The sequence below is a fragment of the Babylonia areolata genome, chromosome 22 (assembly GCF_041734735.1).
Source record: "Babylonia areolata isolate BAREFJ2019XMU chromosome 22, ASM4173473v1, whole genome shotgun sequence".
NCBI classification, from domain to species: Eukaryota; Metazoa; Mollusca; class Gastropoda; order Neogastropoda; family Buccinidae; genus Babylonia; species Babylonia areolata.
The window spans coordinates 34,243,776-34,269,405 of record NC_134897.1 but is presented as its reverse complement, the minus strand read 5'-3'; the positions used below and the strand labels follow the sequence as shown (position 1 = coordinate 34,269,405).

Below are 25,630 nucleotides of genomic sequence, written 5' to 3'. Positions count from 1 at the left end.
ACAGTATATTGTATACATTGTACAAAAAATGAGAAAATAATGATAAGTGCATCTCATTCCTGCTAATTCAGACCAGCAAGGTTGGATGCATTTAGTCAGTTCAGGCTGACACTCAAGTTGTGCCTGTGAGATAATTCCAGAAATAAAATGCAAACAGCAGTACAGAAAAATATAAACCTTCAATGTCTTGAAAATAAGTACTATTCTATAATACAGTTGTATTTTGAAAGAAACGTTTATGCATATACATGAACTCATCTATTCAAAAGAGTAAACAGCTTTGTGTAGACGGAGGTTGGTTAGGGGGAAGGGTCATGTACACACATTATCCTGAAAAACAAACAAGGAAGGTACTCACCAATGTCGCGGAAACGATCCCTCAAATCCTGCCAGGACATGCTGAACGGGATCTGGCACAGTCAACAACATCAAGGTACATGTCATTTCACACCAACATATCAGTGTACAAGCACATTTACCAATTAGTACTTCCCTAGATTTTTACACTATCAGTATGCAGAGATGCCAACTTCTGTCAAGCGTTTGTAAGAACAATCAGGAAATTTGGTAGGAACATTCTGAATTTGGTTATAACACATGGGCTCTAACTCCAATTTGATTCAGCCACGTTCTCCCTTGTTAGAGCAAATGATTAAGCTTAATGCTGTTTCAATGTAAACACGCACGCAATCAGTTGAGCATCATCATGTGAGACCAAGGTTAGAAGCGACTACCCTGGCCTCGCGATCGATAGGTCTTGAGCGGCTGGGTAATGTTACAACAGGAAAGCATGTGACCATGCTATGTAGTCAAAATTGAACTTGTCAGAACAATTTTGACATTGGCGTAACATCAGAACAAATTTCGATCGAGTGTAACAAAATATGACGATATCGTAATAGTTGGCATCTCTGAGTATGCACATTTTCCAATCATTACTTCTTTAGATTTTTATACAATCAATATACTCATGACACTCTGAAACCACTGTGCCAGGCTTTTTTTCCTGGCTGCAAAATGGTGTCTATCATTGTGTTCTTCACTGAGACCTAAAGTTCAAATTAATATTCTCTCAATCTGTGATGTAGGAAAGACTTGAAACTTCTGCAAAATAACCCATACTAGAATCAGTGAAGTGTCCATCAGACTCGTGACTATTGTAGTTGGTTCAACATGCCACAATGCGGCCACACATAACCAATATGCAACATACATGTATGACAGTCATGTCCAACAGCTTAGAAATATTAACAATGTACTGCAAAACAACCTGAAACAGCTACTGTCAACCTGACTGATCCAGTCCTTGTGAAGATTTATCAACTGTCTCAGAATGAACTGAAGGAGACACCAAAAAATTCATCAGCTTAAATAACAGTAAAACAAAGAAATCTAAATATCATTAAAAATCATAGTTACTTAGCACCACATTGTGGTAACCTTCAGAACACTGCTATTATCATTATGACTCTCAATACAAGCAAGTCCACTAACATTCCTGACGGTGATTGTGCAGCGTGGCTGTCCCTGTCGTCCCCCTCCTCTGGAGTCACCTCGACCACTGCCCATATCCCCTCCACGGTCTTTATCAAAGCCACCGCCACGACCAGTGTCATAGCTGCCACCTCTCAGGCCCTGGTCATAGGCACCACGGCCCCCATCGTAGTCCATACCACGATTCCCCATGTCCATGCTACCCATTCCACCTGCTCGCATAGAGTCATAGCCGCCACGGCCGTCATTGTCCAGGCTGCCCCGACCACCCATGGAGTCATAGCGGCCCTGGTTGCCCATGTCCAGCCCTGCTCGGCCCCCAGCCATGGCGTTTTCCATGCCGACCCGGCCCATGTCCACACCGCCTCTGGAGCCCCCCATGTCCATCCCCCCCCTTCCATCCATGCCTCCCCTGACTCCTCCCATATCCATGCCGCCTCTTCCCCCCATATCCATGGCTCCTCTCCCCCCCATATCCATGGCTCCTCTCCCACCCATGTCCATGCTTCCTCTGCCTCCCATGTCCATGTTTCCTCTCCCTCCCATGTCCATGTTCCCTCGGCCTCCCATATCCATCCCACCACGGCCTCCATTGTCCATGCCTCCTCGGCCATGAGAATCAAAATTGCTGGACCCTTGGCGGTCGTCATAGCCCCCACTCCTGCCAGGTGAGTCAAAGCGTGTTCCCCCAGACTTGTAAATGTTTCTCCTGTTCTCCTCATAGCCAGCACGGCTGTCAAGGCTTGGGCCCAGACCCCCCAGACCAGAAACGCCAGCAACGCTTGTTGCGGATGCCCCAAGACCAGACATCCCTAAGCCATCTCCCATGCCCATTCTGGATGCTATGCTGCTAGTGGGCAGAGAATCCCCCAGACCAAGTCCCAGGCTATTGCCCCCAAGTCCTCCAAGTCCCATGCTGCTATGGCCCAGACCAGCTACACCACTGCCTCCAAGGCCTAAGCCCAGGTCACCTGTCATGCTGGTAGGGATACCCCCCAGCCCTCCAAGATCCCCTGCCCCACTCATGCCCAGTGCCCCCACACCCAGATCCATTCCAAGGCTCACACCTCCCCCCAGGCCGCCTGCTCCTAACCCTGCCCCTGCTCCCAGCCCCAAGCCAGCTCCACCCAAACCTGCACACAAGTAAACTTTGGAGTTAACAATGCCCCATACATCCTACCAAATAGGTTCTATTCATACCCATAATGGTATAAGACGAGACGTAACATCTATGGATGTACATGACAAAAAGAATACCTGAAGTGTATCTATTAAGTGGTTAGTGTTCAAAATGTCAATGTAAAAGCACTGTAAAAGCTGGCCCATTGTGTATCTCAAGCCACTGAAATTCTAGTTGAATGCAATATCAAGCACTTGAAAAGTCATCATTTCTAGATTGTATCCAATATTTTACATTTGTACATAAAATACAGTAACTGAAAAAAAGAAAGAAGAACTGACCAAAGAAACAGAACCAAAACGCTTACTCAAAAAAATAAGTAGCACTTTCCTCTTTTCCAGCAATAACTAAATGAGCATATGTAAAAATGTGCATTTGTGAATTGATGAGAAGCCATATAATCACTGCTTATTTTTAGGAAGGCAGGTTTTTTTTTTTATCAAAACACACTGAGCCCTTTGATCAACAACAATGCAACCTCACGTTTCTGCACTCGCCACAAGACACTATTTCCTACTTACCACCGCTTTTGAGACCGCTAAGAGGTGCCCCACCAGATCCCAAGCCCATTCCAATTGACTTTAATCCACCTGAAATTCACAAGTCTTGTATCAAAACATTTTCATGCTTCATATAAGATCATATGAACTTATGAAGAACATACCAAAGCAAAAGAAACAAATAAACTTTCTGCAGTGTCGGCCATATGCTTCCTTCTGTTTCCTCCATATTGTATTATTTGTAGTTATTTTTCCTTGCCTGTTTTTTTTGTTTGTTTGTTTGTTTTTTAACCCTGCCTGGAAAGGAAGAGGATTTGGGCCAGAACATACAACACAGTCTGCACTTTTATTTCCTGACATCAGAACAATTCCAGACCTGAGTGATAAGAATAAAGGTTTTGGATGTCAATAAGATCTGCTTAACAGCAGTGATCCCAAACTGTGAAGAGAAACATTCTTATCTTTTGTCATTTTTAGAAAGAAAAAAAATATCAAAATTCTGAACCAAAAACCAGGATTTGAAAGAAAACAATTCCAATCAACCTTTAACTAAGCATAGAAGTTTGATATACACTCCATCATCTTCAGAGCAATGAATACTGCTATCATCATAAGCACATAACAAAGACTTAAAATCTGCCTTGTAAGAAAATTCTATACCTTGTGCACCAAACATATATCTTCAATGCTCAAGGACCTTTTTGGGTTGTTTTTTTGTTGTTGGTTTTTTTGTTTTTTTTTTTGGGGGGGGGGGTGAGTTGTCAAGGACCTTGTTTCAAATTTCCACTTCTAGAAAAGGAAAAAAACCCTGAAAATCATAAGTGAAAAACATCCATAAACAAGAGAGGCAAGGCCTTCAAGACTCACTCGTGATACACTTAAAAAAAAAATCCAAGCTTTTTATGTATTGAATATAATTTCAAAATGTAATGTTTAAGATGAGAAAGATCAGTTTAAAGCAAATTAACTCCCCTAGCTTTAATTACAGAGTAATTTCCCTTTTTAACTATCTGCACCAAAAACGTTTGCAAAATAAATAAAACTTCCATGCTTAGTTCCTGTTTGAACAGAAAATGATAATAATGACTGCTCTTGTTGTTGGGTCAGAATATCAGATCAAAGTGCTATGTTTAGAGAATACAAAAAATATAAGTATAACAGTAAATGCAGTTTGCATATAATTAGGCTTCACTTTTTATTTTTTTGTGCCCATCCCAGAGGTGCAATATTGTTTTAAACAAGATGACTGGAAAGAACTGAATTTTTCCTATTTTTATGCCTAATTTGGTGTCAACAGGAGGAGTTTGTATTATACTCCATGTTTGGTGTTAAATATATATACCATGTCAAACTGATGCAAACTAGGCCTATTGGTTTGCTCTGCTTGGCCAAATTTCGCGCGGCTAACAGTGAAAAGACGGGCCCACTCGGTCTCAGCCAATCAAACGCCTCTAAAAACTATAAGTGCTTAATCATTCCGTGGCCATGAACAAAAATGCCCCATGAGAACCACGGCGGAGACGCGGGGACGGACGGGCGGGCATTCGAGTTTGACATGGTAAGTATATTTAACACCAAACATGGAGTATAATACAAACTCCTCCTTTTGGTGTCATATACTATACCATGTCAAACTGATGCAGAATTTAAAGCAAATGGAGGAGGGCAACGCCTACTGGTTCATATGGGGAGCCCTTGTAACTGAGACGGCAGTGTTAGCCGCGACAAAGGAAATCCCCTTGGAACCGTCAGCCCTGGTCATACGGAAATTCCTGAGGTAGAAGTTGATGAAGGGATTCTCAGACCGCCAGAAGGCTGCCTCCAAGACATGCTGCGTTGGCACTGAGTGCTGGAAAGCAGCCGAAGTAGCTATGGCCCGCACTTCGTGTGCTCTGGGATGAAGACAGCTGATATCCCTGTGTGCATGAGAGTAGGCTCTACGAATGACTTGGGAAACCTGGCGGGAAATGGTGCCTGCAGCGATGTCTTTCTTGTAATTCTCATTGAGGGAGATGAGCAGACACCTCTGAGAAGAACGCCTATGGCGAGACCTATCCCAATAATATTTGAGACACCAAACAGGACAGGTGCCTATCCTCATCATCTTGGGCAAGAATATCAGACAAAGGTCTGACCCTCGGAGAGGGGGAAGGAACCTCAGGGTCTTGGTTCTTAGCCAGAAACTCTGGAAGGAAACGAATAGTGATGGAACCATCTCTGTGGAAGGCCAGATCTTGTGGCATTCCACTAAGCCCATGCAGCTCACTTCTACGACTGCCTGTGGCCAGCCACAGAAGGAAAGTGGTCTTGAGGGTGAGGATGTCAAAAGAAATAGTCCCCAATGGTAGGAAGGGCTGTTTTCGAATGAAATCCAGCACCAGGAACAAGTCCCAGAGGGGCACTCTTCTGGGGTCTCTAGCTTCCTTCAGAGGGGCACCCCTAGCCACCTCTCTGAGCAGGCAATCCGCTTCAAAGGCGGAACCACCTAGCTGTTTGCATTGTGGTACAGAAGGCAGACCTGTACCCTCGCACAGAACTAGCAGACAGGATGAACCGAGGAGCAGAGAGCCAGAAAGTTGGCCAGCTGCATGCTCGTAAGGTTCGTAGGGGTAATGCCCTGAGCTGTACACCACCGCAACCATTTCTTCCAGCGAAAGTCATACAAAGTCTCCGTTCCCTGCCTCCTTGCTCTGGTGACTATGGAGAGGAGGTCAGAGGAGGCACACCCCTGGGTCAGCACAGCCGACACAGAGGCCGACCGAGGGGTCGAGGACTTCAATGGTGATGCTGACAGTTCCGACCGCCCAGCAGCCATGAGTGCTGGTGGAGCAGTTGAGGATTGGAATGCGGAGTGCCCGAGCGAGGCTGCCTCAGCAGATGAGATTTGGTTTCAAGTTCCAGGGGTGGGAACATGTGTCAGGGACTGAAGGTCCGGAAACCAGGTCTGGGCTGGCCATTTTCGGCGCAATGAGGATCGGCTGCGGGTGTTCCAATCTGTCTTTCCGTATCACCTTGGACAGAATTGGAAAGGGAGGAAACGCGGAGGCAATCAGACTGCTCCAATCTAGAGAAAGAGCATCCACTGCCCACGCTTCTGGGTCGGCAACCGAAGAGACGGAAGTGGGAAGTCTCTCATTGAACAAGGTCCACCATCGGCCGAAACCACTGTTCCCACACCCCCTGAAGGCTGTCCTTGTCCAGGGTGCACTCTGTGCGTATGACACTCTTGGACCTGCTAAGAGCATCTGCCAAGAAGTTGGTTTTTCCTGCTCAGTGTCTCGCTGAAAGTGCAATGCCCTTGCTGTGGCACCAACGGAGGAGAGCCTCAGTCCGCAAGGAGAGGTCTGCCGAGTGCGCTCCCCCCATTTGTTCACATAACATGCGACCGTCGTCTTGTCCGTGAACAAGCGGATGGTCTTGCCAGTGGCCTCCCCCATGAAGTGCAGGAGAGTCCTGCGAACTGCCTCCAGTTCCAGAACATTGATGTGGCATAGGCGCTCCTCCGGGGACCAAGTCCCTGCTGCATAGAGTGAGTCCATGTGGGCTCCCCAGCCCAGGGAGGAGGCGTCTGTGAAGAGTGCCACCTGAAGAGTAGGTGGGGCTAAGGGCACCCCCTGTGTCCGAAGGGGGGTGATTAACCACTCTGATGTCACCTCGAGGAACCACTCGCCCAGACATATCTGGGTATCCCATGGCTGAGTGCTCTGGGACCGGCGTAACCTCAGTGCCCTCTGGAGAGGGCGCTTGAGAACCCTGTCCAGGGGAATGAGAGGTGCCGTGGACTCCATCATGCCCAAGAGGGAAGAAAGTGTCTGCGCTGTATCTTGGGAGGAGTGGCGCCAGTGGCTGAGGAGGCCTGCCAGACGGTCCCAGTGATCTGGCGCCAGAGAGACTATCATAGACCGCGTGTCGAATCTCATCCCTAAGAAGTCGAAGGACTGATGTGGGGACAGATCGCATATCTGCTGGTCCATGAGGAAGCCCAGTTGGGAGCAAAGGTCTAGAAGTCTGGCCGTATGACTCAGGCACAGGGCCTGCGACTGGGCCAGGATAAGCAAGTCGTCCAGGTACACACAGAGACAAATGGATTCCGAGCGGACGATGGACACCAATTCCCGCACCACCTTGGTAGACAGGAAAGGGGCAAGGGACAGACCAAATGGGAGGGCCAGGAACTGGAACTCCTTGTCCCTCCATACGAACCTCAGGTACCGACGGGATGCCGAATGGATGAGTATATGAAAATAAGCATCTTCCAGATCGATAGAGGTAGGCCAATCACCTTGTTGGATGGTCTCCCGAATCTGTGCCTGTGTGTCCATCTTGAATTTGATTTTGGGAGGAATTTGTTGAGGGGGGACAAGTCCAAAACTGGTCTCCACCCTCCCGAGACCTTTGGAATCACCAACAACCAGCCGTAAAAACCGGGGCCCGGGTCCGAGAGTTGAGATATAGCCCCATGAGGAGTGGGTGCGATATCTCTTTTTCTAGGACGCTCTCCTGCTCCGTCGAGCTGGGCACCTAAGGAGGAGGAGTGGATCTTAGAGGGGGGAGGTCCTCCCCCCAAGACAGCATGTACTCCGACTCTAGCACCGACATAATCCCGTCATTGAGTCCCAGAGCACACCACTGATGTGCTTGCCGGGACAAGTTTCCTACTTGGAGGGGCTGAACGACTGGCGGTGCTGAATCGGGGCCCAGTCATTGGGGGTGCTGCCTTCTGGCCTTGGGCATGGCCGGTCGGCTTGGACGGACCTAAGGTGGTTTATTCCTCTGCCACTGATTCAGCACACGCTGCCTTGACAGGCGGCGTGGTATATGGAGGGGCCCTGGTGGCCAGTCTCTTCAATGGCATAGAACCCTGGAGCCCATGAGAGGTGTGGGCCAAATATGAGGCCACCTCCCTGTTTGTCTCTGCCCTGTGGCTGACCAAATGGGGCGGGAACTGGCCGAAGAGGGAGTGCTGCTATGCTGGGATGGACCGCAGGGCAGCCCTCTCCTCCACAGGAATGTTACAGAGGCTGAAAATGGCATCACGCCGCGCTAGCACAGTATTGAAGTGAAGGCTGGTAGCTGTGTCTGCAGCTGCCGTGAGACCAGATGCTACCCTATTGCCAAAAGCGTGTAACCTCTGGTCGGTGAAGAGGCCTGGCGGGACAGAGGAAGGAGACCCCTTGTCCTGATTAACTGGACACTGTTCCCACAGCTCATTGGCCCTGTGAAGGAACGTGTCGAAGGTGTACGCCGTGGAAACCTCGAGGGGGCAGCGGCGGGCCAATTTGTCCCACTCTGCTAACGTTTTAAAGGATAGGTTAGCTGAAGTGGGGAAGGTGGTGCGCTGTGAGACCAACATCCTGTCCTGTGCGGAGGGCTCTGCTCCGCTGTAGGCAGGGTGGTCCTGTGTGTACCAGGACCACACCCCTCCCTTGGAGGAATCTTTAAGAAACTTTCCCGGGGAAAAGGCGCCCGGGGCAGAGAGGGACTCCCTGCCTGGAGGAGGGATGGAAGCAGCACCCCTGACAGTGCGGGCTGACTTATTAAGCCATACCTGCACCATTTCTGGCACTCTGAGTTGCCTTGTGGTTCTGGAGTTAGAGTCACATGGCGTAAGGAGGGTCAAGGGTAACAAAGTAGCCTGAGGGACTGATTCGGCATACGTGACCCTATTGGGGAGGGTCAGTTCGAGCTCGGCAAAGTCCGAGTTTGGTTCAGGCTGGTCCCTAGGGAGGCACAGGCTCAATCTGTCCCCCCTGGGATGTGGGCGAAGAGTGCTCATCTGCTTGTTCGTCCTCATCCGAAGACAGGGGCTCCCACTCTTGTTCGCAGTCCATCCCCTGCTGGGTGCCATCCCAAGTGGATGTACCCACTGGGGCGTCCTGTGAGCTGTGGTCAGCCCAGCGGGATGAGCTGGGACGATCCCGAGCCGGGACCATGGCCGCCACTGTTATGTCCTTGACACCTGAAGCGGGTGGGGAGCGTGTGGACCGTAGGTCCAACCATGCTTGGGATGGTGGGTGCCACACCTTTTCAGAGAGGGCGTCCCTGGATGCAAGAGTGACCCACGAGTGCTGTGTGGGGACAAACACCCACTCATCTCACTGTAGGACCGAGGGCTGGGCAGGTGGGGACTGCCGGCTCTGCCGGGCCGAGTAGGGCCCCTGAGCAGCCGTCGGTCCTGACAAGGAGGCCGTTGTGACCGTGGAGGTCACCTGTGGGTTGACAGAGGCCCGATTTGTGGACAGAGTGGCAATATTGGTCGAGGAGCTCGACCTGACCGACAAGAAGTCGATCCCACTTGTCGGGGCTGTGTGTGTCACCCTGTGAGATGTGCTGGGTTGGGTCCGGTGGGGAGCGGACAAGGGGCTGGCCCTTGGTGCTCCCGGCAACCCAGTGTTCACCCTAGGTGCGCCCCAGTACGGGTAGAATGGGGGTAACTACCCGTGGGCACCAGCCATACTGTGACCCGAACCCCAAGGGTCACTGGTGCGTTGACCTCCATGAAGGGAACAACCTGGCCAAGTCGGAGGGAGGTCAGGTCCGACTTGGGTGTCAGTCCCGCCCGAAGACGAGCGGGCTGACTGCCCGGAACCGCCTGACATGCACGGGCCTCCCCCAGCAGGGGAGACCGGCCGGATAGCGGGAAGACCTGCAGAGCAGGTTGCCACGCGCCCCGAATCCCCTCCCGTGGGGAGACTGGGGTGGCTTGGCCCGGGGTGGGCAAAGTAGAGATCCCCCCCCCGGAACCAAATTTTTCTCCCCCCCCCAAAAGGAGGTGGGGGAGGGGGGTCGACAGAGAAGGGAGGAGGGGGAACAACAATGGGGCACGTGAGGGCCGTCTCCGAGTGGGGACCCGGGTAATGGCCGGGCGCGGCCTCCCCTTGGGAGTCCGCGCCTAGCTGCGAGTCCCCTCAGCACGGAGATGACTTGCCATTCACCCTTCTCCCTGCCTCGCGCTGGGACACCTCGGGAGGCGACGCTCGTACCTCTTTCCCCCCGGTCCCCTTCATGACCGTTTTACTGGTACGAAAGTCGCCTCCGCGATCAGCGTCTAACGACGCATCGCCGCGGTCCGTATCGGGAGGAATCATGAGCTCCGGGCCTGGGAGAGTCTCTTACCGAGTCTCAATCCCAGCATCATGATCCCCTGCCTTCGTGGTATGGCACACGAGGCATGGAACCCGCGCTTAGGCACCCAGCGAAAATCCGACCCCCAACAGAGAAAGGAAAGACAGGATCGACTTAGAGGCAGAAAAAATCGAACGAATCGAGGGTGCCGAGTCGAATCGAGTACACAGAATGTAAGAATACAATAAACACAAGCCGCATACAACAAAATAAGGCCAAAAGGATACGCTGAACAGCCGAAAAAAGTGTAAGACGAGACAGAGCGTAAACCTGACAAGATGGCGTGGAGAGCCTTGGCCAAAGGAATGATTAAGCGCTTATAGTTTTTAGAGGCGTTTGATTGGCTGAAACCGGGTGGGCCCGTCTTTTCACTGTTAGCCGCGCGAAAATTTGGCCAAGCAGAGCAAACCAATAGGCCTAGTTTGCATCAGTTTGACATGGTACAGTATATGACACCAAATGACAAAGTATTTGCAGAGAAAATGTCAATGTTAAAGTTTACCACAGACACACACACACAGACAACCGAACACCGGGTTAAAACATAGACTCACTTTGTTTACACAAGTGAGTCAAAAAGCAGAGGGCAAGAAAGAAACAAAGTAAAAGTGGGAGAAAGAGGGAGAGAAACAAGAGAAAAAAAGAACACTTACTGGGGAGTTTTGAGACGGGTTTGTCTTCAACAACTCTGTCAATGCGTACCATCATTTTGCGGTCATACAAAACTTGTCCATTAAACATGGCTGACACAGCAATCAAGGAAAATACCAATGTTCATACTGCTTTCTAAAACAAATACAAAGCTTCCTTGTGTTTCTGTTGTAGATCACTTTTGTTTGTCAACAAAATATTATAAAGAGTTAACAGATATAACTATGGCAATATTGTCCAGTTTAACCATTTCATCACCAGCTTTGTTCAAGCTGCTATCAGCTGTTAGACGGCTAAGTCAGCTGCACAGTACAGCTGAAAACCGGCTGTGTTGCAGAGCAGCCAGTGGGAATGTGGAGTTCACTGCCATGTGGCACAAACTCTTCCCCATTGCCACTGTCAGCAGCAAAATCATGTTCTGCCAAATGACTTTCAATTGGACTTTTTGAACTGGTTGAAGAACTCGCCATTGTTCAAACTAAATTTTTAATAAGGCCGCTGAAATCGCTCTAAAGCACATGAGAGTTGGTTCAACAATGAGAAGGATGTTTCCGGTACAAGTGGCAGGAAGTGCTAACTTAGTTTGGTGTTATCTTTTTAAGAGTAGCGCAAGTTTGTTAACTCTAAGTCTAATGCTTAAGTTGCCAACCAGCGCCAGCAGCGTTCTCCCTACAAGTCGTCATGTGGTGACTGTGGTGCTCTCGCTGCAAGTGGCCAACAGCGACTACAGTGATCAAAGGGTTAAATTGTAGTGGATTGCTGAAAAGGAGCAAAAGAATATATCTGGAATAAACAGATTTCAAACTGTTCTGGTGTCCTGTAAAGTGTAATGAAGACATTTCATTCAAAGATATAAGAGTTTTTGTTTTCAACAAAACTTGCGAAAGGTGACAATGCATTCCAAGAGAATAAATGCTGTAAAGGATACAGACAGCCTGTACGGCCTCTAGGGGCTGTTCAAACTGAACAGTGCCCAGACCACGGGACTTGCCATTCTTGTCTTCCTTCAGCTCTGCACTAACCACGCGGCCTGCCAGGGAAAACACCTCCTTCAGCTTTTCATTGGTCACTTTATAGTCCAGCTGCAAAAACAGTACAGCATAGTGTAGCTTACAATCGTTGATTGTCTTGGTAGTGAAACAGTTTTACCAGAATCAAGTTGCTGCGTGGTCACTACACCAACAAGCTGATAAAACCCAGCAAAATACATTATTGTAGGATACTTCAATCAAAATACTGGGGTACCAATAAACTAGTAACAAAATTTGCATACAAATATCACTTTTCACCAGATTGTCACCACGCAATTTATATCAGCCAAACAATGTCCATGACATTAGAACTGTTCAAATGGGTAAACAAACACATACACAACTTGTTTTTCATTTGAAAATTTTAATATCATACGCATGCACAAGCCTGTGATATCAGCATTTCCAAAATAACCCACACACCTTCAATATATCAGCTTAATAAGCACTATCTTCAACAAGCAACACCCGCTGACTCTTCATCTCAACACCTACATTAATAACCGATTCTGTTCTGATCTGTTGGTTACTTATACATGTTTCTCATATGTTGTAAAATGATAATAGGAGTAAGCAAAAATAGTTCAAAAGAAAGATATGCTCTAAACTCAGATGTGAAACTGTTTCAAATATGGTCTGATGGTGAATCTGTTCTTGGCTCAATGAATAACCTTATCTGAACTGCACTAAGCAGCAACTGAAGTAAAACAATTCAGTACATATGCATATATAGTAATGGTTTTGGTAACAGTTCACTGAGCCAAGAACTGCTTCAAAATCAGACATACAGCGCCCATGCACTTTACGACATTATATAACCATTATGCAACCCAGCAATAAATCACCATCTGTGTACTCACATTGGCAACAAACACCTGGCTGGTGATGGGGCCTTCAATACCAAGCTGGGCCAGGATTTCTGGACTGATGTCTGCCTGTCCACCACCACCTTGCATTAGGCCCCCACCTCCAAGACCAACACCCAGTCCTCCCCCCAAACCTCCTCCTAGTCCACCCATACCTGACAACCCCATCCCAAGATCCATCCCTCCTCTCAGACCCAGGTCCAGCCCCCCTCTGCCAAGGTCCAGCCCTCCTCTCCCCAGATCCAACCCTCCTCTCATGATCGAATCCATTCCACTCCTGCCAATGTCCAAACCCCGACCCAGGTCTAGCCCATGGCCCAAATCAAAACCCCGACCCATGTCTAGTCCGCGCCCCATATCCAGTCCGCGCCCCATATCCAACCTTCCCCTTCCCATGTCCATGTCTCGGCCTCGCATATCCATCTCCCTCCCCATCCCACCCCCCATCCCTCCTCTGTCTCCATCCCGCTGGCGATCAAACAAGGCACGGTCACGCTCTCTTTCCTGCAATCAAAATACAATTCCTGTAACAGGCTTTTCTTTTTCTTCTTCTCAGAATTAACAAGACACAATAGTATGGGGAAGGGGGTGGGAGTGGAGGGTTCAATAAAAATGCTCATGAACCACATTCAACTTCTCAGTTATTCACCTATCAAACAATCCAATAAATCTTGCTTCAGTCTGCCTTCAGTTTTTTTAAAGTTCATTTTTTATAAACATAAAATTAAGAACACATTTCACCCATTCTATATGGGGCAAAGAATAATAGCTGAACACATAATAACCCAAGGTGACTGATTATTATTAGTTTTGAACACATTTTTTTCCTTTTAATAGTAAAAGAAAAGAAGACCAATTTCTTGTCTTACCATAACACATACTGATGAATAAATTATATACAGCAAGTTTCAATGGTCTATTCATCAACTAAACTCTGTTCTTTGCAATCATTTTATTTATTTTCCATTATCATCTTCCAGTCCCATATTGGCATGAGCATCCTAAAATGCTTAAACACATGAAAACAACTAATTCATAATGCCGCTCACTTCCTCTATAACCACTCAAAATATTCTCAAAGACAAATACCAACCTCTCTGACAACAATCTGTCTCTCTCCTATTTTGAACTTGTGCATTTTCTCAACAGCTTTCTTGGCATGATCCTTGTTCTTGAACTCAATTAGGCTGCAAACAAAGGAAACATAGGTCTAAAATATGCAATACACTCCAACATCTGTGCATGCTTCTGTGTGATTACAATTAATAATGAAATACTCAAGGGGAGAACCCCCTCTTCCATACTGAGGTTTATACTAGTCTTCCGGCAATGGATCATAGGTTTCATTACAAGAAAAACAATACAACATGCACTCACACTCTCACACTTAAGAATTTATCAATACCAATATAATATGATGTTCAACTATGTCTGGGCTCTTCAAAATATTCTGCGAAACTCATCTAACTGATCCTCATAAATCTTTATTTTCTTAAAATCATGCATACTCAAAACTATGACAAAAGTCAGAAGTAACAGAAAATAATTAAATTTAGGTACACATTTTTAAAAAGCTTACCATTCACTTATGTTTTAAAAATAAAATCAAATTGTATAATCCATTTCTTGAACTTACGCAATTCCTTTGGATCTTCCATCAGGACCTTCCAGAACATCCACAAAGGCCACATCACCAACTGAAAACCAGTAAAGAAATGTTTTAACTAAATTTGCAGATATCTGTTCCTGAATTATTCCTTTGAATCTTTCTTCTCCCTTGAATGCTGCTGCTTTAGAAAGATGAGTTCAAAACCAATGTCCTTAATTCTTAGGCAGTTGTTGTCCCCTCATATTCATAAATTTTTAACGATCTTCTCTGCAGTCTAACAAATTTCCTCAAAAAACTTCTGAAAATGAAAGCATTCTTACATCATACACGAAAACTCAAGCACTCGCAAATTATGTTTGTTGCTACCCAACACTTATGAATCTATCAATGCCAAGAAGAAAGTAAATGGTGTTCAACTATGTCAGGGCTTTTCAAAATATTCTAAGAAACTTGACTGATCATCATAAATCTTCATTTTCTTAAAAGCATGCACACTCAAAGTCAAACCGATGACATATGTCAGAGTTGACAGAAATTATCTAAAGCTAGTTACACATTTTTTTTTTTTAAAAAGCTTATCATTTACATAAGTTTTAAATACTAAATCAAAGTTTTAAATATTTAATCAAATTAAAGAGTGGACAGACATGACTGCTATTCCTTTTCAGTCAGAATAACCTACCCTCATTTCTGAAGGTGTCCTTTATAGTTGGCCACTTGACATCATATGGTAGGTTTTTTACCAGGATTCCACAAGGGTGACCACCTTCACCTCTGCGTCTTTCCCTTGAACCATCCCTCCGTGTTCTTGACCTATCCACAGGGGACCGAGAGCGTCTTCGACCACCTGCACCACTATGCCTGTGAATGCAGAAATAAACAAAACTGTACAAAATTGATTTTTTTTTTTTAACCCTGGAAAGTTCCATTATTGTATCTTCATAGTTCATGTACATAAAACTCAAACATGTGCTGTCCTCCATTTCTTCAGTTGATAGGCTGAATTGCTAGAACCAAACTCTGTACAATGAAGTGCCATCATATGCACAATAAAATTGTAAAACAAAAAAGTCAAAAAAAAGAAAAGCAAAAAGTCAAAAAAAAGAAGCCTGTTGTTTCACATCTTCTGCCTCTCTTGATCACCTTTGCAATATTTGCTGCTCACTACTTAAGAGAGCCAATCAACTTTGACAACATAAATAATGTGACACGCCTTTATAAGTTGTGTCAGCATGGAACTCTCCAGTGATCTATAGGGCTTGAGAAGATGACATCACATGTGGTGCATTGTGGGTCAGGACGCCTTTTTGCCGGTCAGGTGCAACAAACGAAAACAAAACTATGTGACACGGTGTTAAACTACGATCATCTCCACAAAGATACTGAACAATGCCACTAACTTGCTGCGTTATCGGCTGTACAAGCTGAGGATACAATATTGAACTGGGACTCACTGGGTACTGATTTTTAATGATTTCCCATAGTTGAAACTACAGCAGGAAGCAGGTTGAAGAAGTCACAGAACAAGGAGGCAGGCATGTATCGCAGCTATCCGGCGCACCACAGTGACGTTTGCAAATACCAGTGAACATTTGCATGCTTGTTCAAGACATTTCTGTGGAGATAACACAATGTTGTTTGCTATGAAATAAAGCGAATTCTGAAGTGTTCTCTCCAAATAGGCTAGCTTTCTTTACACGTGCTGAAGCTTTGGCTTACACAAGGTTTTCAAGTGATTTCTGACTGTGCTCAGATGAAGGCCGAAAATATGTTGGCTTATCATATGGCTTCACTACTGGAATTTGCCTAAAAAATAAAATGTTATCCAACAATAACTCATTAATTGATTTTATTTATCTGTGTCTTTCAGTTTCATCAGTCTGTACCTGTGTCTGTTACAGGAGGAGCGGATAGTAGTTTGCACAGGACAGGAATGTCAGACCCCTGCCGGAGTCTGCACTAGTTGGGTCACGGTTAAGTATGTGTAATTAAATGTAAGTTTCATCAGTCTCAACCCAGATTTTCTTCTGAAGTACAAAGGAGAGATTAATATGGGGCTAGGTAGGTTGTTGCTTTTCAGTGTCATTTGTATATCTTGCTCAGTTAGGAAATTTGTAACACACTGCTTAATAACTGTTTCAAAGAAAAACACAGAAAACTGAAACAAGACATGTCACTGTGTCATCAGATCAGTATATATGTTGAACATCAAACTGATGTGCACACACACACACACTGATGTGCACACACACATACACAAACAGTGACACTCACACACAATGATGTGCACACACACACACACACACTGATTGTCTGATGTGTGCACACACACACACAAGCACACACTGCCACAGCAATACACACAGACATGCATCAATCTATTTATATTCATAGAATCAAACATACATTTCTACTATGAGTAATTTGATTGAACTGAGCTGAAAAATGTTGAGGGGGTTGGGGGGTGGGGGGTGGGGGGGCAGAGAGAGTGAGAGAGAAAGTGTGAGTCTGAGTGTGTGCGCACACGTGTGATCGAGTTTGTGCGATTGAGTTTGTGAGAGAGATTAACTGCAAAGGTCACCATAAAAGGTTTAATTATGTTTTCAAGTAGGTCTGCCTGTGGTATGTTGAAGTCACCCTACTGGGCCCCATCTCTTCACCTTGGGCACAGCAGAGTGAAAATAACAGAAAACACTTGACACAAAAAAGTGAAGAATAAGGATGAAATATTGAAAAGTTTAAATTTTACTCATAATATCCCATTTTTGTGATTTTCCTGACAGTATTACAGTTTTTACTGCCTTCTCTGCTACAAGGGGAGAGGCGCCTCTTGTTGCCAGATGCTGATCATGACTTTTGTGAGACTCTGTCTACAATCATGTATGCTGCATCAATTTGTGTAATACTTTGAGTAAAAAGTAGCAGTAATAATTGCTTTCTTTGAAATTTTCATGAAAAGACCATTTAATCTTCATGCAGGAGACATGACAGATTCTCATTACAAACACAATCATACAGTGATATGTAGGTTTTACTATACTATTAATGGCTGGGGAGGGTGAACAAGTGTCTTTTTAAGCACATAACAGAGGAAAGTGGGTTTTAAAATAAACTTGATTGGGGATCTTTTCTTGCTGACTGTGGATTCAATATTGGAGAAAAAGTGGGACTAATGTGTGCTTAAGTGAAAACTCCATCCTTCACTAAAGTAAATGTCAGATGCATACAAAAGACACAGAATATACATGAAAACTTTCCCACTTTCGAATGTATACAAAAAGAGTAATTGGAAACCTGGGGGGGAGGAGGGGGGGGGGGAGGGAAACAGCATCTTATTCTTATCAGATGCTGAGGTAAAATTATGTGAATTTTCCCCTTCACTTTGTGTGTGTGTGTGTGTGTGTGTGTGTGTGTGTGTGTGTGTGTGCAGTGTCAGTATGTGTGTTTGTTTTGTGCTGTGAGTGTGTGTGCGTATGTGTGTGTGTGTGTGTGTGTGTGCAGTGTCAGTATGTGTGTTTGTTTTGTGCTGTGAGTGTGGGCGTGTAAATGAATGCTTGAGCTGTTGGCTCACACAGCTTGAAACCAACCTCCACACCAGCAAACACTAAGTCACACAAAAATGCACACACACACACACACTCTCTCTCTCTCTCTCCTTGCCTCTATCTGTAACACAACACACACACACACAGAGTGGCACATGTTACCTTCCCTCTATCTCTAACACAACACACACTCAGACACACAGAGTTGCACATGTTCACAAACTCACACAGACAGTGACACAGCACACTCATAAAGCACGCAGTGAATCATTCACACACACACACTAGCACAAACACTAACACACTAGACACACCACTCAAACACACACACACAAGCCACTGATCTAAATTTTGTTCTGATCAGTGCACACAAGCACACACACGCTGACAGCACACTAACAGAACATGCGTAGGTGCGTACTTTTTTTCTGTCTCAGTGAACAGGCATAAAATTTAAGAAGAAACACAAAAACAGACACAACAGATTGAAAGTAACACACGCAGATGCCAGACACAATAACTCTCAACTGAATAGTACTGGTCGAAGCCATTCACAAAGCTAAGTTTATCGATGTATGGACATCTTGCCTCAAGATCAAGCTTGTCAACGTTCTTCCTATTTTCCTTTGCTTTTCTGTTTTACACTTGTTAATCCATCTAGAGCACGAGATGTTCGAGCAAGTCAGATCGTCAGATCAACAAAAGTGTAGCAGACCGAAATTAAGAGAAATAACTTGTTTCATGATGTCATCACTTGTTCCCTATTGTAATGCCCTTGGACCTGTGCCTAATGAAGTGCTCTCTCCTATTCACCACTCTGGGTAATACTAATAGTAATAGGTCACCATCCTTGTTGACATTTTTGAAGCAGTGAATCGGAGTGATTCTTTTAACAGGAAGAGGTTGTTAGCCCTTTTTCCAACCCTCCTCCTTTTGAATCTGGGACCGGCATAGGTGGTGGTTTTTCATCAAGCACTGTCAAAAAGCTGGCTGACAAGCACCCAATGAAAGCAAATCTTATGGGTAATCCTGGGATAAAATGTGACACAGCAAATTATAAACCAGCCTGGAAAATTCTTTTTGAGTTTGACTAGGATTAAAAAGCAATTATATAATTAAGGATATCTCAAACTAAAACAACTTTATCTGCAAGAAACAGAACTTAGTTGCTGATCAGTCTTGCAAAATCTTAGGAAACTGAGCAAAGCTTGGTTATTCGTTTTTGCTGTAGGTGAATTATTTCTTTTTCTTGCACAGGGGAACCACATTCTAAAAAGCTTTAACTGGCAGGGGTTAACCGTGGCGTTAGTACCATTACATCTGCCAGCATCAGCATGTACTGATGTAGAATTACAAGAAACAGTTTGCTCAATTACTGTGTTGTGTGTGTGTGTGTGTGTGTGACTGTATCGCGTGCAATTTATGTATTGCGCGGTACCAAGTAAACACACCTTTAAGTATCACTGTTTAGAAGGCCACTTTTCAGAACATACGAAAAAATAAGAAAGCAAAAGAACATTGCAAACAATACGACGCTAATCGAAACAAAAGACGGCTTCTTTATCGTTTCCGTCACAAAGTATTTAAAAATAGTATGCTTCCGTGGTCGATCAAATCAGCAATGCTGCCTTTGTTGCTGGCCTCAACCCACAGATGTATTTGTCGACGCTTTTAGATATGATCTAAATACGCGATGTAGATATGCGACAGTGAAAAGCGGCAAGCAAGTATCTACAGTAAAGAGACCCATAACTTAATGAAATATCAGAACTTGCCTTCTTGCTCCAGTTTCAGCCATGGCTCTTAAATCGCTGTTTTTCGCTCAAACGATGGCCGGTGAGGAGTAGGCAAATAATGGCTTGTGACTTTACCGAAACGAAACTAGTGTTCTATTTTGAAAAGTGAAAATCATTTACTTTATGAAATATTGCATGATTATCCTTAGTAGTTACAGAACGTATTCTTAATCCAATAATCACCCTCTTTTGTGAAGCTGACAAAAAAAAAAAAATCAGATATGAAATATTATATCCGAAATGTGACATCCGGTCCTCCATTTCACATCAACTTCCGTTTGGAAACACACTACTTCCTTCTATCGACCGATCGTCAAAATGGTGAGTACATCACATGGAGGAAAAGAAAAAATCTGTATCATCCTGTCTACTTAGTGCATGTAATATATCTTTCATTATAATAATCGGTAGACAACCGATTTCATTAATTATTTACATGAGTATATTGATTTAGATTGAAATACCAACCTTCATTTTCTGTTACTTATACCTTGCTGTTGTGAGTTCGCAGAATTCGGCTCGTCTTGAAGAATGATGGTGAAGAATCATTTTCTGTCTTCTTCCTCATGTATATCTTCTTCTTTTTGATTTTTTATTTTTCTTCAGTGTGCAAGTTGTGACGATTCAGGTGCTTCACGTTGTTACCTATCGCTAAAATTGAATTATTTGTCAACAACATGTGTGAACGAACCCGAGGAACGATAACTCTTCCACTGGTTGAGTGGTTTCGCAGGCAAAAAAATTGATAAAAATGATTGAATTCAGTGAAAAGGTGTGGATTCAGATATCTTTGCAAATCCAGTATCTGCAAGAAAGCGTACTTGGAAATAAAAATAATTTCATTTGACATTTCCATTCCTATTAAGTCACAAAACCCGGGTCCGTTTATTGGCTTTTTTATTGTGACATTCTCCTGGCTGGTTTAACTGAATATCTTCTTGAAAAGGTCCAGAACAGTGCTGTCAGGTTGGTCTGCAAGTCACCAAATTGGGATCATGTCGCACCTTCCTATTGGTCGTTGTCTGCGTTTACGTACTCTTCACTGGTTACCTGTCCAGTCTATTATCAACTGCAAACTAGCATCTTTTTTTTCTTGTGTTTCTTGCACTGCCGGGAGATATGTCTAAGATATCCTCTTATACAACCTATCCTATCAGCTCGGTTCTCACAGTACTTTTCTTCGCATCCCCTTGTCAGAACAAAGTCCTTTGGTCAACATTTAACACTACCTGGTATTAGTTATCCAATAATAAAATTTTAAATGCTTCACTCCAGTCATTGGTACTGAAGTGGTAGGACCAACACTTCGCCAATATCTTCTTCCCTTTTGCAGTCAATGCACTGTCTCTTAAACCAATAAGTGTGTATAAAGAATTATGCAGTCAGCAACCACGGGTCATCAGCCCTGTCCATATGAAATGTGTTATATGCGGCGTATATTCAAGTGATATCAGTATGTTCTGCGTGCGAGTTTTTATGTCAATGTGTGTGTATGACTGAGTGTCTGCATCAGTGCATGCACAAGCTTGCATTTCTATGTTTATGCAAATGTCTTAAAATACCACTATGTTTGTGATTGTATGTGATTTTTTGATGTTTGTATACACTCCAGTATTCCCTTTGACCCTGGTACACTTGGAGATACAGACATTCTAATCAGTTTACTACATTTTACATATAAGCAGCGGATCTTAGTTAAGGTGCATGTATAATAATTCCAGTAAACAAAAGATCATTCCACTTTGGAAAAAATATTGAAAAACCAAGTGAGAGCATGACATTCCTCCAGCTGTTGACGTTTTGTTATTGCCAGCCCAGCCAGAGCTGTATGGTGAAACTTAGGCATGGGCTCCCACATTGGGAATCCTGCAGGGTACAGTCCTGGGCCCCTTTCTCTTCCTCACCTTCATTAATGACCTTCCCAATACTTTCAAATTTAGCACTGCCAAGCTTTTTGCCGATGACTGTCTTCTGAAACGAATCAGCTCCCCTCAAGATAGCCTCCAACTACAGGACCTTTTATTCCTGGAACATTGGGAAGTAACCTGGCAAATGAGCTTCATCCCCAACAAATCCTCTGGTGTCCGCATCTCCCCAAGCTATTTAAGTCTTTATTTTACACCAGCGGAGCCCAAAGACTGTTCCAGGAATGTACCATCCACCCAGTCCTCTGCAGTTGTTTCTTCACAAGAACCCTGCACCTGTTGAACAACCTGCCACCCAGCCTCACAGATACTCCTTCACTGGATCTTTTCCAGGCTGGTCTGGGTCAGCATACTGGCTCAGCTGAGAACAACTAACCAGCAGCACACATGTACATTGTTTTAAACTTTTCGATCAAGTCGTTTCTTAGCTATGGGCAACCTATTTGTACCCAGTTAGCTGAGCAGACTCAAACACTGGACTATACACATTAGTCAGAACACAGTCTAAGCCAAGGAAAATGGTGATGAGGAGTTAAAGTACCTAGTGAATGCCCATTCCCAACTTCAGGGTGAAAATTGTGCAAAGTAGGGGTGGGCGATTACAATAATTTAAAAATTAATAGTTCACAGATGTCTGCACTGTGTTCTGCCATTGTCTTGTCAGATGTAGCTGTCAGATTGTTCCTATATTTCCAATTTTGTGTTCTACTGGTTTGGCTTAAATCTATGATTTTCATGTTTTTAAAACCTATAGACAGGTAGTTAACTGCATACTGCAACCCTGTTTCATTACCTCATTGAATGCTTTTTGTTTTAATTATATTTTTGTGTTTGTCATTAGGCGCGTGTCAGGACAAAGACAGTGAAAAAGGCTGCCCGAGTCATCATTGAAAAATATTACACCAGGCTGACCCTGGATTTCCACACCAACAAGAGGGTGTGTGAAGAAATTGCCATCATCCCAAGCAAGAAGCTCCGCAACAAAATTGCAGGGTATGTTTGCTATTGCAAATGTGTATGCCTGTGTCTTCTCAAAACATACACCTTTCCATTATCATGATAATGCATAGCTGCCAACCATTGCAGATTTTCTGGAATTTTTCTAAATTCCAATCCGGACTACAAAATTATGATTTTCTGCATTTTTTGGGTGCAGGTTACAAGATTTGATTCTGAAAGGTTGGCAGCTATGATAATGTTTCATTACAAATACAAGCACTGGGTGCACATCTGCCAGTATTTAGGCACAATAGAATAAAGTTTGGTGATTTGTGTTGCTGCCATGCCATTTGTCATCAAGTCACAAGCGAATTGTTTTAGTCTTCTTCATGGGCTAAATGTTTTGATTGAATGTTGTAGGGCCAGTTGCCATTCTACTTGATGGTTTAGTAGTGAACTGTGAAGTTTTCACAATAACTGAACTCACATTTTGTTGTTGTGGCTTTGGGAAAATATCTTGGAAGTGTTACGATTGTCTGTGGCATGAACAGCATGGCCGTGCGTGTCAGATATCTGTGCAGAAGTGCAATTGTTTCTGCAGTTGTTAATAATTTGTTTTTAAGGGAATGAGAGGAAAGCAGTGTAACTGATGTTACTGACGTGCTTTTGCAGGTTCGTGACTCATTTGATGAAGCGCATCCAGCGTGGCCCTGTGCGTGGCATCTCCATCAAGCTCCAGGAAGAGGAGAGAGAAAGGAGAGATAACTATGTGCCTGAGGTGGGTTTTTCAAAATATGAATCTAGTGTCCTTGTGGTAGTGACTCAAATGCGAGAAATTGGCCGAGTGGGAATGCAATTGTGTGATGGTGCCGTCACATTTCTGGGGGCTGAACGTGTTTTTTTTATGTGCTTACCACTGAACTTTGTGCTTTTAAACTGACTGTTGTGCTAAGGGAAGAAATTCTGCAACATATACTCACCACAAGGAAATATGAATGATTTTTTTTTTTTTTTTTTTTTAATCCTTTTTACCCACCATTTGCGGAAATATGAAACAGATAACCCCAGTTCTCAGCAACATATTAAAAAAAAAAATCCTGAATTCACTTAAGCAACAGGAGGTCATGGGAAGGGGCACATTATGATGTTCCAAGTTCAGAGAACTCTGACACTGTCACGGACTAAAAAATGATATGTTTTAATGGGTGGACTGAACAAGCCTCAGAGGTGGTTGTCAGTTTTGTCTGCCATTTTCGTCTCCATGTTCTATTAAATAATGAAATGAAAGATCCATCGCGCATCATTATATCTACCTTGAGAAGTGTAAATCTGCTGAGTGGTACATGTACCACAATCTTTCTGGACAAAATTTCTGCCTTCACTGGGCGGAGGGGGGGGGGGGGGGGGGATAAGACAAACCCCTTCTTCATGGGTCTACCCCATGCTCCTGTTAGCAAATTATTATTGAGAAGAAAGGAATCTTCTTCTGATGTATACTTATTTGAAATGTATTTATATGCTACGGACATCTAGCTAACTGGCATGCCTTCTGTTGAGCCAAACTAATGAAGAAAAAATTAGGTGTGGGTTGTCCATGGTCCCTTTTGTCGCATTAGTAAATCAGTTCGTATGGGAGGTCAACTGACAGTAGGCACGAAACTGGTTAATTTGTCATGATTTTATTTTAGTGTTCATTTCTCTTTTCCTTGTGAGCATCTGATGATTTTAATCATTATACTCGGATTTGATATGACCAATGTTCTATGTTTAGTATACCATAAAGCACTGAAAAGAAAATATTTATTTCTGAGTATATCTGAAATTCTAAGGACATTAATGTTAACTCTGTGTTATGGTTGTTGAATATGTGTGTTTCCCCTGCAAGGAAGTTTACTAAACTGAAGAATACTGTTGTCTGTTTTAGGTTTCTGCTTTGGACCAGGACATCATCGAGGTTGATCCCGACACCAAGGAGATGTTGAAAGCACTGGTAGGTTGTAGTTTTTTTGCTCACTGCCTTCATGTTTTATGGTAGAAATAAAAATGTGACTGGTGGTGTTTTTCTCCCAGATATCAGTTGCAGATGTGTCAGGTTATTCTTTTTCATAAGATCAAAATATCCTATCAGTTTGTTGCTTCTTATATCTTTTTGCTCTCAATTCTATGATAGATGATTTTGTCTGTATGCAGTGATGTCTGATCTTTGAAGACTTGCTGTTCATAGCTGCTGGGTTTACTTTATAACAGCTGAAGGTTTGTATACCTGTCTAATCGATGGATGATGAAACTGAAAGTATGATTTGAGGTTCATGGTCTTGTTTACTATAACTAAGGTGCTTGTCTTTTTTCAGGACTTTGCCAACATCGCTGGCCTCCAGGTGACCACTCCCATCAACACAGTCAGCTACAGAGGACCTCGCATGTGATCATGTCTCCATCACTCTGTCTTTGCAATGTAATAAAAGTTTAGAGACTGTGAGTCCTGCCTGTGCTTTGATTTAGTGTGTGTGTGTGTATGGGCAAAATGAAAAAACGTGCATGAAGCAAACCAGGCCAATCATTCATTGGATTTGTTGGATGTTCAAAACACAGAATGTGCAGTATTTGATGTCAGCTGCGTGGTATGACCATTTTTGCTGAAAAATGACAACGTATTTGCTCTCCCAGACCTGAATGATAAAAAACCTATTGTCACTCAAAGTAAAAAGACATGAAATGCAAGATCGAACGAACACACGCTCCACTGAAAACGCACATCACACACACACACGCAGTGACAGACACCATGGATATACAGATCGACGCACAGACATACACACATTTTACCATTGCTCACAGATGAACGTGTGAACACACCACCTACACATGTATGGACATACCATTGAAAATGGTATGCATGGGCGCGCGAATGCCATGCGCACTTTCTACATCTAGCCACAACACAACACTGAACAGAACAAAAACTTTGT

General features: G+C 44.2%; 2 protein-coding genes across 3 annotated transcripts in view; one reads left to right on the top strand and one right to left on the bottom strand.

The window, feature by feature from the left end:
- LOC143297284 (uncharacterized) overlaps positions 1 to 19,926 on the bottom strand; it is a 34,032-nt gene extending 14,106 nt beyond the window's left edge. For both annotated transcript variants that reach the window (XM_076609553.1, XM_076609551.1), the window contains exons 1-10: positions 19,777 to 19,926; positions 15,139 to 15,317; positions 14,484 to 14,544; positions 13,941 to 14,034; positions 12,842 to 13,351; positions 11,879 to 12,032; positions 10,953 to 11,042; positions 3,196 to 3,264; positions 1,495 to 2,627; positions 359 to 410 (exon numbers count right to left, since the gene is read on the bottom strand). In XM_076609553.1, the coding sequence (XP_076465668.1) occupies positions 359 to 410; positions 1,495 to 2,627; positions 3,196 to 3,264; positions 10,953 to 11,042; positions 11,879 to 12,032; positions 12,842 to 13,351; positions 13,941 to 14,034; positions 14,484 to 14,544; positions 15,139 to 15,317; positions 19,777 to 19,799 (2,365 nt within the window). In that variant the 5' untranslated portion in view covers positions 19,800 to 19,926. The remainder of the gene's footprint in view (positions 1 to 358; positions 411 to 1,494; positions 2,628 to 3,195; positions 3,265 to 10,952; positions 11,043 to 11,878; positions 12,033 to 12,841; positions 13,352 to 13,940; positions 14,035 to 14,483; positions 14,545 to 15,138; positions 15,318 to 19,776) is intronic.
- An 80-nt stretch (positions 19,927 to 20,006) lies between these two features.
- LOC143297287 (small ribosomal subunit protein eS17-like) lies at positions 20,007 to 25,140 on the top strand. Its single transcript, XM_076609557.1, has 5 exons — positions 20,007 to 20,118; positions 22,564 to 22,715; positions 23,334 to 23,439; positions 24,586 to 24,651; positions 25,013 to 25,140. Exons 1-5 carry the CDS (start codon positions 20,116 to 20,118, stop codon positions 25,085 to 25,087), a joined length of 402 nt encoding a protein of 133 aa, XP_076465672.1. The 5' UTR covers positions 20,007 to 20,115; the 3' UTR covers positions 25,088 to 25,140.
- The last annotated feature ends 490 nt before the right edge of the window (positions 25,141 to 25,630 follow it).